Consider the following 15,678-nt stretch of genomic DNA (forward strand, 5'->3'; position numbering starts at 1 on the left):
CCAAAGCACTGAGCACTCAGCAGCAACTGTTTACTTCAGTACCAGCTGCTGGGTGTTTTCCTTGATGAAATCAGGCTTCCCTTTGGGAGAGTGGAAAAAACCCTGAAGAGAGCGTTTTGTTTTAAGAAGCCAGATTATTCTTTTAGCAGCAACCTACCTCTGAAATGCTGAAAAGGGTGCAAACCAGAGAAAATTCTACAAACAGTGTCTTTCCCAGTGCCATCATGTCAGGGACTGACGTTTCATGCTAGCATCCGATAATAAATTCCTCACTACAAGTTGTTCCATCCTTCCTGTGGAGGGAGTGTTTTCTCTTCTCCCCTCCTCCCTCCAGTTATGGAGCTATTATAGTGCTAGTTTCATTTCATGTTTTATTTTTGCTTTTGCTTGCCAACAACTTACTCATAACCCATATACCTCCAGAGAGCTGTAATCAGAAGACATCCAGCCTAGTTCCACTATTATCTCCCTGGTAATAACTCATTCTGTAAGTGTAGTGTGTTCTCATGCCTGCTTGGACCAAACACGCTAATTATTTTAGGCAAATATCCAACCTAAGTGAGTGGTTTGGAACACAGCAGGCTGCAATTTGTTGCTGTAAAAATCCCTGCAGAATGCCAATAAATATATTTGCTGAATGTGAAGTGCTGCTGTGGCATAATCTGTAAGTACTTCAGTAAATGAAGCTATGGCAATAGTGCATTGCCTACTGTAGGTATAGCAGAGGGATTTCAGAGTCCACTGTGTGTTATATTTCTGTAGGGGCTAGTCATGCTTTGTGTTGCACTGACACACAGTCAGAGCCCATCCTTTTGCTGTCTGAGTTCCTGCCATTCCCCCGTGCTGGTGTTGGTGCCTCAAACCCGCTCCAGCAGCTGTAAAACACGAGGTTCAGCGTCAGGAAGCTCTGACACGAGTGAAGGAGCAGTGACAGGATGAAAAGGGAAAGCTGGGAGGGTGTCTCTGCACTCTGTATTGGCTCAGCCAGCGGCTGGGAGCATCAGGGCCGTGATCCTAAATGTGGCCCATGCTGGGCTGTTGAAGCAAGGAGAGCTGGGTTCAAATGCTCATCACTGAGCACAAACCCTGCTCAGGCCCCACTGGAGAGCCAGGAGGGATGTGTACTCTCTCTGTGAGACTCCTCTGAAACCGGTGAGAAAGAATCACAGAATCACAGAATGGTTTGGGTTGGAAAGGGCCTTATAGCCCATCTCAGCCCCTGCCTTCCACTAGCCCAGGTTGCTCCAAGCCCCGTCCAACCCGGCCTTGGACACTTCCAGGGATGGGGCAGCCACAGCTTCTCTGGGCACATACTTTACCCAGAGTAAGTGAGAAATGGACCCCACCTTCAGATGCAGTTTGTTGGCCTTTTCCTGGGCTTGCTCTGTCTCTCTGTGATTTGTTCCATCCCAGATGCTGGACTGTGCATTTGCCTTTGCTGAACTTCGTGAGGTTTTTGTCCACCCATTTCTTCAGCCCATCGAGGTCCCTCTGAATAGCAGCCTTGCTTGCCAGCCTGTGGACTACTCCCCAAATTGGTATCATCTGTATTCCCAGTCTGGTGTCTTTCCTTTCTGACTGGAACCATCTGCCAGACCGGACTGCCAGTTAGATGCTGGGATCAGAGAGGGTGATGGGTCTCTTCTGCAACCACTGAATCCAAAGTGAAAATGTGCTTGAGGGATAAAAGTGCTCAGTGTCAGTTTAGAAAATCAAAGAACGGGGCAGTGATACCTTTTCCTCAGTTTTCCTACATTCCATCATGGACTCTTGGTGTGTAGAAGTCCCTTGGACTCTTTTCTTCCTCCTGCCTTTCTGCTGTGGTGCACCGTTGTCACCAAATACCTTCTTAGGTTATAGATTTCATATGGGTTTTGTTCAAAAATCTGGAGGTGTTGGGAGGAGATTTGAATGTATATGAATTCTACAGTGTGAAAGTTTGACTGGTTTTAGACCAGTATAGTTGTCTTTTAGTGACAAAAGAAGTTGCTTGGAAAATCTTTCACAAACTCCAAGAGCTATTTATTTCAGGATTAGGTTGGAACTAATGAATCTTTTGGATCATGTTACACATTTTTTGAAAACAAAAGTTAATTTAAAAAATCATGTAGAGTAGAATAATTTGATTCACAGATGACCCACATTACTGGGTTCCACTTCTGTCCTCTATCCTATTTTTCTTGTGATCTCCTACTTTTCTTGTTTAAACTGGGCAGTTGGTGCTCACCCAGAAAAGTGCTGGACATTCAAATTGGTTCAGTCATATCTTCCTTTTTTTGGCCAGTGATCTTCCTGTCAGAAATATTCTTTGCCTGATGACTCCTCAGCACAATTTCTTTCCCATGATATCTCCTCTGGGAGGGTGGGAGCATCCCAGAGCAGGGTCAGTTTGGGGGAGCAGTAGTCAGCAAAGCAACTTTTCAGTGTTTTTGATCAGATTTCTCCCTTGAAATGAATCCTTTTAGCTCCATTGATTTGCACATGGTAATTCCATAATAGCATGCTGTGAACTCTAGCAGGCATCCTGGTTCATCTGCTGTCAGTCCTTGCCTGGTATCTTCAAGTCTTACAGTGAAAATTGCTTTGGATGAAATGCATGGAGCTTCCCTCAGGCTTTCCTAGTGTTTTAAATCCAGTCCTCCTGGTAGCCTGGGACAGCTCAGCCCCTGGATATTTGAGGTTGCCTGTGCACATCACTGTGATGCAGGTGCTCGGTTTCCCGGTGGAGAGCAGTGTGTGAACACGTCATTCTGACCTTACAGATCCTGAGCAACCTTGTGATGGAGGAACTCCTGCCTAACCTTCAGACAATGATCCTGCCTAAAATGAAGGGGAAGAGGAATGACAGGAAGCGGGCCTGGTTTGGTGTAAGTACTGAGACTTGCAGAGTAGCTGTTTCTCACAGCAGCTCCCTGTGGGTGCTGATTCTGATCTCTGCTTCTTAATTTAATTTGGGTTTAGATCGTAGAAGAAACTTATGGCTTAGTCCAGCAGCAAGTGGCAGAAGGATTAAGTACCTTGAAAGAAGAATGCAGAGACTTTGCAAAAACTCTTGAAGGAACCATTCGTTCAGACATGGATCAGATTCTGAACTCCAAGAACTTCTTAGCTGGAAAAATCAAAGGTCAGTGGAGGAACAGCTGTGCTTTGGAGCAATTTTTTAAAGTTTCCCATTGTGTTGAATGACCAGATGTCATTGTTTTGAAATCCTCGTGTGTTTTGAAAAATCCAACTGGAGACACCAATTTTCAGCCAACAAATGCTTTGAGCCTGCGCTGCCTCTGCTGGGAGCTGACACCTGTGGCTGCTGTGTCTGTGAAAACACCAGGTCCTGTCAGGCTGGAGCTGACAGGTTTTGAGTAGCCTGATCAGAGTTGTTCATTCTGCTTTCATTTTGACTTGCACAGCCTTAGGTAGTGAAGATACAGGTCACATGAGCATAATTAAAAGAGGAGTGGTTTTGACCTGATTTCTAGGAATGCACCACAAAGCCAGGTTCTGGTTATGTGACAAATTCATAGGCTACCAAAGAGCTCTTAAACCCAAGGGCTTCTTAGGTGGTTTTAAACTAATGTCAGGTAATCGTAATTTTGCTGTGAATATACAAGTGAGTTTACAAAGCAGGGAAAACATTATTGGTGTTGCTTAAGCTGGCAAATAAATAAATAAATTCTTGGTAATTGATACCTAGAGCTACCCTTTCCTCTGCTCTCACAGTGCCTCCAGCAGCTGCTGTTTAGGTGAGGCATGAGAAGAGAGGTGTCTTTGTCACTCATAAAACTGTGAGCTCTCCTTTCATCACCCGCAGCATCTTTGTGGGGGTGTAACTCCAGGGAAAGCTACGGAACCATAGAATTCCTTGTGAAGTAGATCAGTTCCCATTACTTCGTCGCTGTATCTCTAAATGCAACCCTTATGCTGTGTGATTCTCCAGCCACTGTCTCTGAGCCTGCCCAGAAGTGCTGCACAGAAAACATCCAGCCGTTCCTCACCTCCATACTCGAGGAGCTCATGGGCCCCGTGAGTTCGGGATTCACGGAAGTCCGCTCGCTTTTTGATAAAGAAGTTAATGACATCATCCAGGACTTTCAGAAGACCAATGACATGACAAAGCTAAAGGAGGTAAGACAAAATGTATTTGGAGCCTTTATATTAGAGCAAGGACCTCCTGGTTAGAACTTGGCTGAGAGCAGGATTTGCTTTCCCGGGTGGAAGTAAGTTAATGCTTGGGTTTGTCATTTAGAAAGTCAAGTGGTATTTGTGCAACTAGAAGGTAGATTCCAGAATTTGGTTTAAGGCCAAATTGTTACATTCTCTGTTAAAAATGCACCTCTGGTTGCTTTCCCTGGAAACCTGTTCTTCCTGCACTGGAATGCAGAACGTGGATCAGCTTATGAACCTGCCCTTCAACTCCGTGAAGATGGAGCCCTGCTATGTGAAGGTGAACCTCCTCCAGGAGCTCCTGCAGGACCTCAAGAGTCGCTTCAAGGTCTATCACATTGATTTTGTGATTCAGAGGACACAGAACTTCATGCAAGAGGTACTGTAAGATCCGGCTTTTCCTCCCAGGAGAACAGGTTAGGATTGTCCTGCTAATCTGCTTGGAAGTGATCTTGATAAAAGCTGTGCTCGAGTCCCAGAGACTCTCTCAGTCAAAACAGAGAGAACAAAACCTGAGGAGATCACCTGGGTGCTGCTTGGGGTTTGTATTTGGGAGGTTTTGTGTCTGTGAGTCGTTCAGCAAGGCATGACAATTTTGGGTGGATCATCTCTTCCCCTGAACTTTCGTGGTCTGAATTCCCAGTGTCTCAGCACCCAGCAAAGTTGTGCTTGTAGCCAATGGGGTGGCTAAAATCTACCTGATTCCAATTCCCAAGGGTGGATTTTTCAGGAAGGGTCTTAAATATATTTTACCAAAATGGAATGTCTCCTTTTTGGTAGTTTATTTTCTCATTTATATAAAAAAAAGGCATTTTAATGTTAGAAACTGGTAATTGCTTGGAGACAGATGATGTCTAAGGATGTAGGTGCTTTATCCAGCTTCAGTTTTCAGGGGACTGGGGGAAGTGCTGACATCATTTCAGGTGAAAAATGAACTCCACCTCTTTGTCCCCTCTTGTGTGTATTGGTATAGGCTGTAATTAGGCCTGGCTTTCATTCCTTCTGGATGCCTGGACAGAAGGCTCTTAGGAGCTGGCCAGCGGACTTATTTCACTTGCCAGATCACAAGGCACACTTGCCCTTGTAGCTCTAAATTGAATCCTGTGATTTTAATCTGTGGTTGGGAAACTAAATAATCTAGTCAGGAATCTTGTGAAGTGGAGCTGGTCCAGATCTATGGAGTGGGAGTTATGAATATGGAAAACGAGTGTCTAGCACAGTGCAGGGACAGAGTTTTCCTAAAAGCAGCGTTTCTATGTACAGCCATGACCAGCAGCCAAAGAATTATTCAAAAATCAAATTCTGATCTCATGTCTGGGTCTTTCCGGGAGACCATTCAAAAAAGCTGCCAAATAAAGTGTCTTTCAGTAAGTGAAGACCATGAGTCAAGAGAAAGAATTAGACAGAAAATAAATCCCATAAAACCAAGCAGTGTTTTTTTTTTTTTAAACAGTGCATGAGTCAAAATAACAAGAAATGAGTTCAAGTATAGCACGAGTTGTTCTAAAAATGCTATTATTGCATCTCTCTCTTTAAAAGTCTGGTGTTTTCCTCATAAAAATAGTGAGTAGTTTCCCTTTGTGTCCATGGACAGTTCTTTTATTAATGAGTAAAATCAGACATGTCTGTGTTCGTGTTGTCTTAATTAAAAGGAGCATTTGGCTTAGCCCTGACTCGGGCAGAGGTGGAGCAGCATTCCTTGCCTTGGGAACTTGGCATCCTCTAGTGGCCAGTTCTAGGAAATTTGGGAGCACAGTGCTCAGCTGGCATGAATGGACAGCCCCGTGGGCATCTCCAATCAGAACATATTAAAATTTGAACGGAAACAGCTAAAAAAAGGCAAAACCTCATTAAATAGACACAATTAACACCTGCAGGACTGTTTGTCTGAAAGATATTTTCAGAGCAGGGGTTTAATGTTTTTAATGAATCTTTGGATAACCTGAAAATATGGTAAATACCAGCTCAACATAATTCTGTGAGAAATTATTGCACTCTGTGTGATTTTTGCTGATTATTATTGGTATTATAAGGGTAGCTAATCATTAATTACCTTAAAAATATCTGCATATTATTATTATTTATTAATGATTAATGGTAGAAGTCAACGGGAGTCTTCTTACTAGGGATAGTAAGTTTTGTCTGTGGTCTTTATATATAGATAATCAATTCTACTTTTTGGTTTTGTCGCCATCACTTTGGGTGGTGACATGAGATCAAATCTATGCAAGAAAGCTGTGACAGCATGACAGTGATACCAAGGCTTAGTTTTCTTTATTTATTGCAGCATTTTCAGTGCATGTTGCCCTTCAGAGAACTGAAATGCAGCAGAAAATGTTTGGACAATATAAATTAATCCACTCTGAGTATGTTTGCTGATAGAACTGTTCAGTTACATGAGCAGACTTGTAGTATTGACCTGCTGTAAACTCGAGATAGACATTGAGGGAGTTACATTTTTGTATTCTCTTGCATTAGATAATCTTCTTTTTGGTTTCCCGTTCCAAAACTGAGTGTTGCAATCTAAACAAGGCTCTTCTACCCCTTCCACAGTCATTTAAAGGACCTGAAATATTTATCGATCTTAGGCCCGTTATTCTTTCTCTGTTTCACCTTTTCAAAAACACAAATTAACAGTTACATTTATCAAGTTTGCATGAATTTTATGTGACCGGTCTTATTAACAGATCTTTTAAATGGTTCTTTTCAGCTGATGGAAAATGCAGTTTATACTTTTGAGCAGCTCTTCTCTCCAAGTCACCAGGCAGACTTGGCCAAAGTGGCAACAACCATTGAAAAAGTCAAGCTGAGGGTGCTGAAGGTAAACTTTGTGTAGCACTTCTGGACAGGAAGTCCTTGGGTTCTGCCTTTTTAGGAAAAGGGAATATATTTTATATGAATTTATCTCTGTATTTGAAAGGAGATATCTCCTACCAGCCAGCTGGAAAATCTAATTTAGTGGCATGTAGCAAACTGCTCCTTTGAGGGGTAACACCTAGTTCTGGGCAGACCATTTTAAAAGTACTTGCATGTGCAGTCCCTTTAATTGCAATTAAATCAGATTATGATGATGCCGTGAATCTGGATATAAAAGTTTTAATTAACTGTATAATTAGCCTGCCCCTAGAATTCGTTCCTCTCGGAAGAGACGGTGCTGAAATACCCGGGGAGGGCAATCAGGGGCTGTTTCTAGCCTAAGTATAAAAAAAACAAGAATGGAAAGAGATGCCAGAAATCTAGATTTTAGAGTGGTTTTGCAAAAGCTGGAATAACCTGCATGGCAGTTCAAAGCCCTGAGTGCACCTCTGATGCACCAGTGACAGGATAACAAGAACCAGTTCCTCGCGTGAGTGATTAATAACCCCAAGCACGTCCTGGCTTGTTTCTGTTCTGTGTTCTGACAGCAATATGACTATGACAGCAGCACCATCAGGAAGAAGATATTCCAAGAAGCACTGGTACAGATTACCCTGCCCACAATGCAGAAGAGCCTGGCTTCAACATGCAAACCAGTAGGTTTCTGGGATTAAAAATACCCAACCCGGATAATAAAAGGCGGGGAAGGAATAATGCCTTGTCAGCAAGTCCTTAACACTGTAGCTGTTTTCTCCCAGAGGGCTGTGCAGGTTGGCTGCCTGCTTGGCCAAACAGGCTTAGATTTGCCAGTTCATGGATTGGGTGGGTGTGGGGCATAAGGAAGATTTCAGGAAACAGGGAAACAGTAGGTACAGGTTGCTTGCTCAAAGGTAGTGACAGTCCTTTGCCCATCCCTGGTTCCTTTCTTCCCTAGAGATCTGAAGTCCCCCAGATGGGACTCCTCTGGGCAGTTGGGATGTAGGTGACGAGCTGGTCCTTGTGTTCATTCCTCTTCAGCAGCACCCCAAGGCACAGCTGGGAACATGCACAGCCTCTGCCAGCAACCTCCTTCAGCACCCAAGGCCTCCTGGGGCAGCAGGAGTGGCAGGAGCCAGGCCATGCCCTTGCTGTCAGTGCTTTTAAATGGAAGTATTGAGTCAACAAACAAGAAATAATCACACAGAGATGATCTCTGTTGCCCTGAATCATACAGGCCGTGTTAGCAGTCAGCAGATGTGGCTGTCAGAGCTTTGTTGAGATGGTAGATGTTATCAGTGTGGCAGCATCAGGGGCCTGTTGGAATGCTGTTCACCTTGGCTCAGAATAAATAATCTGAACCCTCTGGAAGCCTGTGGGTGACCTCCTGCATTGTCACTGTACCTGCCTAAGCTATCCCAGCCTCCCTGCCCTTCTGTTTCCATTGATGTCCATCCATTCCTGGATGCTGGGAGCTCTCACCAATGGTGTGCTGCTCTTGTTTCTGCTCTCCAGCTTGTTTCAGTTTCCAAGCCAAGTTTAAAAACAAATGTTCTGCCAAGTTATGCTTACAGGTCTTTAAACTATGGAATACTAAAACTCGAAACTTCCAAGAATATATTTTAAACCAATCTTTTCTGTATGTCCCTCTATCCCCAAATAGTTTCTTGTAGAGCATCAGCAGTGCCTTTATGACAGGGTGTCTACACACAGGAACAAGCATTTCATCACCTGCAATATCTGTGGAGACAGCTCTTGTCTCTGTCCTACAGGACAGAGGGAGCTGTGGTGGTGCAAACTTCCCACAAGCCCTGTCTATTTGATTTCCCACGAGCCTTTTGTGTTTGTGCCTCTGCAGAAATGAGCTCTGGGAGTAAAAGTGCAGCACAGTTGACAGGCACAGCCAAGTTCTGACCTTTCCCTTGAAAATCTCCAGGAGTTTTTATTTAGGTGCCTCTTCTGGAAGGTCACCTAATTTACTTTTTATAGACCACCAAGCAGCTGCTTAATAACAATGATTCACTTATTGTCTAGACAGCCTTTGTATATAAATCACTGAGTAAAAGTGTTACACACCTATTAGAAAAACAACCTCAAACCCTGTATCTCCCATGCACCATGGATTTGCCTCCTTGGACAAACAAGTTAGTGAGGCATTTCCTCCCCAGCTGTTTATTTCAGGTGGCAGTGATCTGTAGTGCTTTTAATGTGGTTATACTGCAGGAATACTATTTGATTAGCGCATAATAGATTGAGGACATAGGTAGTTTTTTAGTCATAGTTCACATGGAGCACTGCAAGACCTGCTGGATGGATCTCCAGGGTGTTTGGTTGCTGTAGGACTCTGAGAATCCCGGGGTTTTCTATGTCTGTTCCTTTCTTCTCCACCTGCACAGGAGCTGCAGAAATACGAGCAGTACATTTTTGCTGATTACACGAGTGTGATCCAAGTAGAGAATGTGTATGAAGAGATTTTATATCAGACACTGCTTGAAGAGGCCCTGAAAGGTGAGAACAGTCTTGAGGTGACAGTAATGACATTGCAGCCCATGAGCTCTTCCTTCAGAGCTTCCCAGAGTCCTCTCCTGGTAGACCCAGGCCCCACTTTCCCCAAGACACCACAGGGTGTTTTTATTTAGCTCACTAAATATGTGTGGCAAGCCCTAAAATCTGAGTTATGGGGCAACTTTACTAAACCTGGGAAACTCAAAGTGATAGCTTGGCACAAGCCTTTTCCTAACAAAATGTAATTATGCCAACTTCATTTGATCTCGATTCCCTGGGCCAAAGGGGGAAATGATGCCCTTATTTGCAAAGACTTGGTGATGACTAAATGGCAAGACTTTGCCATATGCAAGACTAAGACAATTTCAAAGATTAATGGCAACAAAACTTAATTTCTCCAAATGAAATGAGCTGCTGGCTGCAGTTTGCAGTACCTCACTGATGCCAGTGCAGTACCCTCTGCTTTTGTGTCAGAAAACTAAGCTATTCTTAATAAATATTATATATAGAAATATAAATACTTACAAAATACTTGTATCTCTCTGGAGCTGCCTTCTGTCTATACCCTGTATAAAAGACAAGCAGATGTATTGCACGGTAGGTTTTCGTAGACCCTTGTTATCACTCCTGTTCAAAAATATCAGTATAATAATTAATGTAACAAGGGCACTTTTATTCACATATTCAGTGTAAATACTTCTGCATTGAAGCATTACCTTTGTACACTGTGGGTCCTCTGGTAGTTTTCTGTTTCAGAAATGCTTAGGTCAATATTGAAGTGCCATTAATGAACACAGATAAAATCACCACCCCCAGAAAAGAAGTTGAAAATGAAAATTACTGTTGTCTGTAATATCAAAATGGACAACATAAACTCAGGACAACACTGTACCTTCTTCCATGTCCCTCTGTGACTCTTTCCAAAACAGCTTGTCTTTCTGTTTTGTTTAGTGATAAAAGAAGCTGCCATTCTGAAGAAGCACAACCTCTTTGAAGATAACCTGAATTTGCCCTGCGAGAGCGTGTCCAGCCTGGCGGAGCTGAAGACCCCTTCGGGCTCAGCACAGACCACCCCCGCCAAGAAACCTTCGGCCACCCGAGCCGAGGTGTCGGACACAGAGAGCCAGGGGGATGAAACACTCGTTGTGACGGGGAAAATTGGTTGGGAGAAGGATGCTGAGGAAGGAAAGTCATCAGACAAAGAGGCCTCTGGTAATGCAGCTGGGGATCACAGCAAAAGTGAAGCAGTGGTTGTTACAGACATCGGTGAGAAACGGGAGTCCCCTCCAGCTGCCCACACAAAATGGAGAGTTGCAGAGGGGAAAAGCGCTGTGGAGAACGAACCAGAGTGTGTGATGAACTCTGAGAGAGAACTGCAGATGCCACAAGAAGCTGTAGAGGAAAAAGTAGCTTCTGGGACTGACATTGCAGTGAAAAATATTGGCTCCAGCCCTAAAAAAGAACCTAAGGCACCTGAAAGAGCAGCGGAGGAAAAGGCAACTTCAGAGAGTCGAATGGCAACGCATGCTGCATTTGTCAGTGCCACTGAAAAAGAAAGCAAAGCACAGGAAGAAGTTTCTGAGATAAAGCTGACTTCCCCACATGAGAGTGTAACAGAAGCAGAGGTTTCAGAAAATGCTGAAAAGAAAAGTGAGGTAGAAAAAGAAATGATGGGAAAATTATCTCAGCATGAAAATGCAGTAGGAACAGGGTTTGAACAGGATGGTAAAAAAGAAAGCAAGGAGCAAGGAGCGAGTACAGAGAAAAGAGTTGTTTCCCAGAGTGGAAACACAGGGAAAGGAGAGTTTGGGGATAGTCCTGAAAAAGAAAGCAGGTTGGAAAAGAAGAGTTGTAAATCTCCTGATGATGTGAATGAGATAAGGAGTTTGCTGATGGTGGCAGTTGAGATACCAGCAGATGCTCCAGAGGAGAACGTAAAGGAGATCTGTGAGGGGGAGATAATAAAGTTGCAAGAGGACAATGGAGGGAACGGTGAATTGAGCAAAGTGGCTGTGGCAGAAATTCAGGTGAGCCAGACGATGAGGAGTGAAGATGCAGCAGAATGTGTGGAACTCAAAGAGGAGAGACCATCCTCATGTTTGGGGACAGATGGTACGAGTTTAGGGGGTGTGTCCAGGGGCGCACAAGCAGAGTGGCTGGTGGAAAGCTCGGACCCGCCTCAGGAGGCAAAGGCAGAGGTGAAGATGAAGCAAAGCGTGTGGTACACGGGTGTGGGAAGCTGTGGAAGTGAGAGGTTGCAGCCAGAGGAACACACAGGAAATGTGTCAGAAGACAGAAGGTTGGCTGGGCAGGAAGGAGGAGCAGGGAATAGCCACACCATCCCGGTGGAGGTGGGGCCACAGAGCTCCTCTCAGAGGGCTGCTGAACATGCAGACACCACACAAGTGCCTATTTTGGATACAGAGAACCCAGGAACAGCACTGCTGGATGCAGTCTCTCTGGTGCCACAGCAGCACGAGGTTAACGCTGTGTTAAAGGTCACAGGAGATAAAGAGGCTGGTGGGGGCGAGGGGGAGCCAGGAGATGAATCATCTTCACACATGGAAATCAAAAGCACAGAAGTAAAAGATATTCTCACAGAAGAAAACGGAGAAGATGCTTGTGTACAGCAAAACTCGGAAGAGTAGGAAGTGTTTTTCAGCCTGGCCCTGAAGGATTTATTTACTCCAGTAATCCTTGTGTAATTGTGAATAGTCCTTTGGGTTGGGGCTAGAGGAAATGGGCTTTGTTGTGGGATTGCCAGCTCTTCCAGGTTTCCCACAGATCTCTTCCTGAGTGATAGGTGATGGGCTTCTTTTTGGTTTAAAACCAGGTTACTGCTGAGAAACCTCATCTTTCACTTAAAATTTGCTCCCTTTTATGGTTAGAGAAAAAGTCTGAAAATGTGACCACTGAATGCTTCAAAAGCAAATCACTCCCAACTATTATCAATTTATTTTAACAACTTCACTGTTCGTAGTGTTGCTCATGATTTTTCAGTGCATGGATTTGACAAGTACTGCTCTGATCCTGGTGGTTGGTACATACATAGTATTTGCATGCAGTGTACAGGAAATAAATCAATCTTTTAGTAGTTAAACGGAACCCAGCGGTTAATTTAGTAGGTTGCTCAAAAGCCACACTCTAAGCAAACTCTGCAAACTGATTACTTAATTATTTTCAAGTTTTGGTAGATGTTAAAGACAAGCAAATGTTCTGATTTTTTTATTTTTTTCTCTTATTGCTATATTTAAAATGGGGAAAGTATGGGAGCAGGTTTCTCAGTCCCACTGTGCACTTCTGGGTTATTTAGCCTTCCAGAGCACTTTACAGCTATTTTATTTTGTTTTATTTTATGGAAGGGAGAGATGAGAATGTTTACAATAACTAGAACCATTAGCAGCATCTCTCTGGTTTCATTCCCACCATAAAATAGATTCACTTACAGCTATCTAATACAGAACACTGAGTCCTGCCATGCCCATTCCTACTGAGTTACCCAGTTCTGTAGGCATTTTTAGGTGTGGAAATCACATAATTAATTTGCAATAATTGTGAAATATCATAATCATTGCATATAATTTCTAATAGAGATGTTAACTGAAGTGAAAAGCAGCCAAAGGTTATTACATATGCTTAGATTTTGAAGGGCAGAATAACATTAAAAAAGCAGTTATTAAAATGAGACAATTGTTTTCATACATATCAAACCATGATCTAGGCCTGGATTTGCTTATATGTGTTATTTGCATTTAAGTTTATGGACTGTGCACAGAAAAGCTTGGAAATGAAACCCAGTATTTTAATAAATTGGGCTTTAGAGTGCAAGACCTCACTTTAGCGGTCAGTTTAAGGCACCTTAAAATTTTGCCCATGTGTTTCAGACTGTTTCTGAATATCATACAGTACAGGACAGCAAAGATTAATGATAAATACAGTAAAGGACTGCAGGATTTATGCCCATAAAGACATGGGAAGAAATAGCAAAGTCCCGGGAGCATAATACATGTTGGCATTTAACTTCAACAAACTGCAAAGCCTTTTAATGCTATCAAAATATTCTTTAATACTAACAGAATTGACACTAGAGGAACAGGCAAACATTACTGTGTAAGAAAGGAACATTGTTGAGTAACTAGACTAACTGCTCTGTCACTATTGTAAAATAAATGCAATTCTTATTTATTCCAGAAGCCATACTGTGGTATGGAAACATGAAGGTCACAGATGTTTTCTTTGCAGAAGGATTTTGACTTGTGTCCTCCCTATATTTCATGCAAAAATACTAATTTGTAAGCACACAAACCACTGCCAGCCAATTTTTTTAAACAAATCGTTACTTACTTCACTGTCAGCTGGTTTGTTTTTACAAATCATTAACTATTTTTAATTGGTACTGAGTGCTAAGCGACTTCAAATTTATACCATGTGCTATACAGTTAAGCAGGAGCAACCTCTTTTATCTAAAATCACGGGACATGATGGGTTTTTAATGCTCTTTTTGTGAAAAAGACAAGTAACATGATGTTAAAAAAGACTGCAGTGTCCTGCAAAAGGAAACTAATTCATTCTAATATGAATTAGATACATCTGTACAGAGAGTATTCAGAATAAATATTCCCATCATGATAATTTTTGAGTTATTTCTGTGGCAGGCTTAGATCTGGGCAGTATTTTCCTGTAACATGAATTGAGTTGCTGAAAGCAGGTGCTTGGAGGTTTTTCACAAGTAGGACAGGAAAGGACAGGGAAGATTTAGCCCGCACATTGCCTGGTTCTGCGATTTAAATTGGAGTTCCTCATGGCTAGGGGACTGGTTTTTTCCCTTTTTGGACATTTTCTGTCCATTTGCAAATGGATAAAGTAGCATTTTCTTGTCTTTACCAGACTTGGGTTGAGGCAACAGCCATTTCAAGCTCAGAAATCTGCAAGGCTGCCTCGGACCGCTGATCAAAAATGATAATAATCCACCCATTCCGTCATTTTTTGTAGCTTTCTTGAAATTTCCTACACATACCTGGAATGAATTTTTTCACTTGCACACTGGGAGCAGTAAAAAGTCGCCTCCCAGGGCAGGATGGGTGAGGGCACCCCGAGGGGAGCGGGCTGAGGGCTGCCATTTCCTGGGCTTTCCACTGGTAACGGCCAGGACATGAAACACATTTGTATTTCGCTTGGAACTTTGTAAAAACGCTTGTCATGGAAATAAAGACGCTCTTCCCTTCCATTGCTGGGAGGCTGGTTTTGTGAGTGTGTAGTAATTTCGGGGGGATTATTTAACAAATGTACCTCAGGCGGCTGTCGGGGGGTGAGGGAGGCTTGTCCTTCCAGTACCCGAGGGCAGCCTGCGAGCAAGGTGGAGAGGGACTTTTTATAAGGGCAGGACGAAGGGGAATGGCTTCTAACAGGTTTAGATTAAATACTGGGAAGAAATTCCCAGTGAGGGTGGTGAGGGGCTGGGACGGAAACTGTAGCTGCCCCATCGCTGGAAGTGCCCAAGGCCAGGTTGGAGCACCCTGGGATAGCGGGAGGTGTCCCTGCCCGTGCAGGAGGGTGGGACTGGATGGGCTTTAAGGTCCTCCCACCCAAGCCCGTCTGGGATTCTATGATACAATTCTATGTCTCTTCTCCCTTGTTCTTTATTCTGATTCAGTGATTCCATCACACCCAGACAGTCCCAGGATGTGTTTGTTTGTAAGCTGAGATATCACCCGGGTGGAAAGCACGGTGTTGTAAATGCTTGTTATTTGTTATCGGATTTGGCTTCTGAAGCTTGGAATTGCTATTTGGAGTTTCAGCTTCATATTTTATATTAATTTGGCATCTTTAATAATCGTCTAGTCGGCTGTGATTGTGCTCTGCACGTGACAGTTAATGTGTACAAAATGTTTGAAACGCTGGCGTTGTGGAAGCGTTGGGAGCCTCTCATTTTTAACCGCGGCAGGCATTTACGAAGGATGGAATAAGACGGGCTTTACGGTCCCTTTGAAGCCGAGCCGTTCCCCGATTCCCCCGCACACTCCGCGCCCGGAGCCGCCCCTGAGGGAGAGCGGGGGGAGGGCGGGGCGTGAGGGGGCGCGGTGCGCGCCGGGAGCTGTGGTCCGGGGCGGGGCGCGGTGCACGCCGAGAGTTGTAGTCCGCCCCTCCCTTTGTCCACGTCGCCCGTCTCGTCACGTGCCC

General features: G+C 43.7%; 1 protein-coding gene and 1 long non-coding RNA gene across 3 annotated transcripts in view; one reads left to right on the forward strand and one right to left on the reverse strand.

Moving 5' to 3' along the window:
* The window catches only part of NIBAN1 (niban apoptosis regulator 1), an 84,567-nt gene extending 69,840 nt beyond the window's left edge, over nucleotides 1-14,727 (forward strand). For both annotated transcript variants that reach the window (XM_032696256.1, XM_032696257.1), the window contains 8 exons: nucleotides 2,763-2,867; nucleotides 2,962-3,124; nucleotides 3,935-4,122; nucleotides 4,379-4,540; nucleotides 6,872-6,982; nucleotides 7,566-7,673; nucleotides 9,390-9,501; nucleotides 10,450-14,727. In XM_032696256.1, the coding sequence (XP_032552147.1) occupies nucleotides 2,763-2,867; nucleotides 2,962-3,124; nucleotides 3,935-4,122; nucleotides 4,379-4,540; nucleotides 6,872-6,982; nucleotides 7,566-7,673; nucleotides 9,390-9,501; nucleotides 10,450-12,146 (2,646 nt within the window). In that variant the 3' untranslated portion in view covers nucleotides 12,147-14,727. The remainder of the gene's footprint in view (nucleotides 1-2,762; nucleotides 2,868-2,961; nucleotides 3,125-3,934; nucleotides 4,123-4,378; nucleotides 4,541-6,871; nucleotides 6,983-7,565; nucleotides 7,674-9,389; nucleotides 9,502-10,449) is intronic.
* Nucleotides 6,361-15,536, reverse strand: LOC116790841. Its single transcript, XR_004358511.1, has 3 exons — nucleotides 14,788-15,536; nucleotides 10,024-10,064; nucleotides 6,361-9,494 (listed from the first exon to the last, which is right to left on the reverse strand). It is a non-coding gene; the product is annotated as an uncharacterized LOC116790841 (long non-coding RNA).
* Between the last annotated feature and the right edge of the window lie 142 nt (nucleotides 15,537-15,678).

The sequence above is a fragment of the Chiroxiphia lanceolata genome, chromosome 9 (genome assembly GCF_009829145.1).
Source record: "Chiroxiphia lanceolata isolate bChiLan1 chromosome 9, bChiLan1.pri, whole genome shotgun sequence".
NCBI lineage: Eukaryota > Metazoa > Chordata > Aves > Passeriformes > Pipridae > Chiroxiphia > Chiroxiphia lanceolata.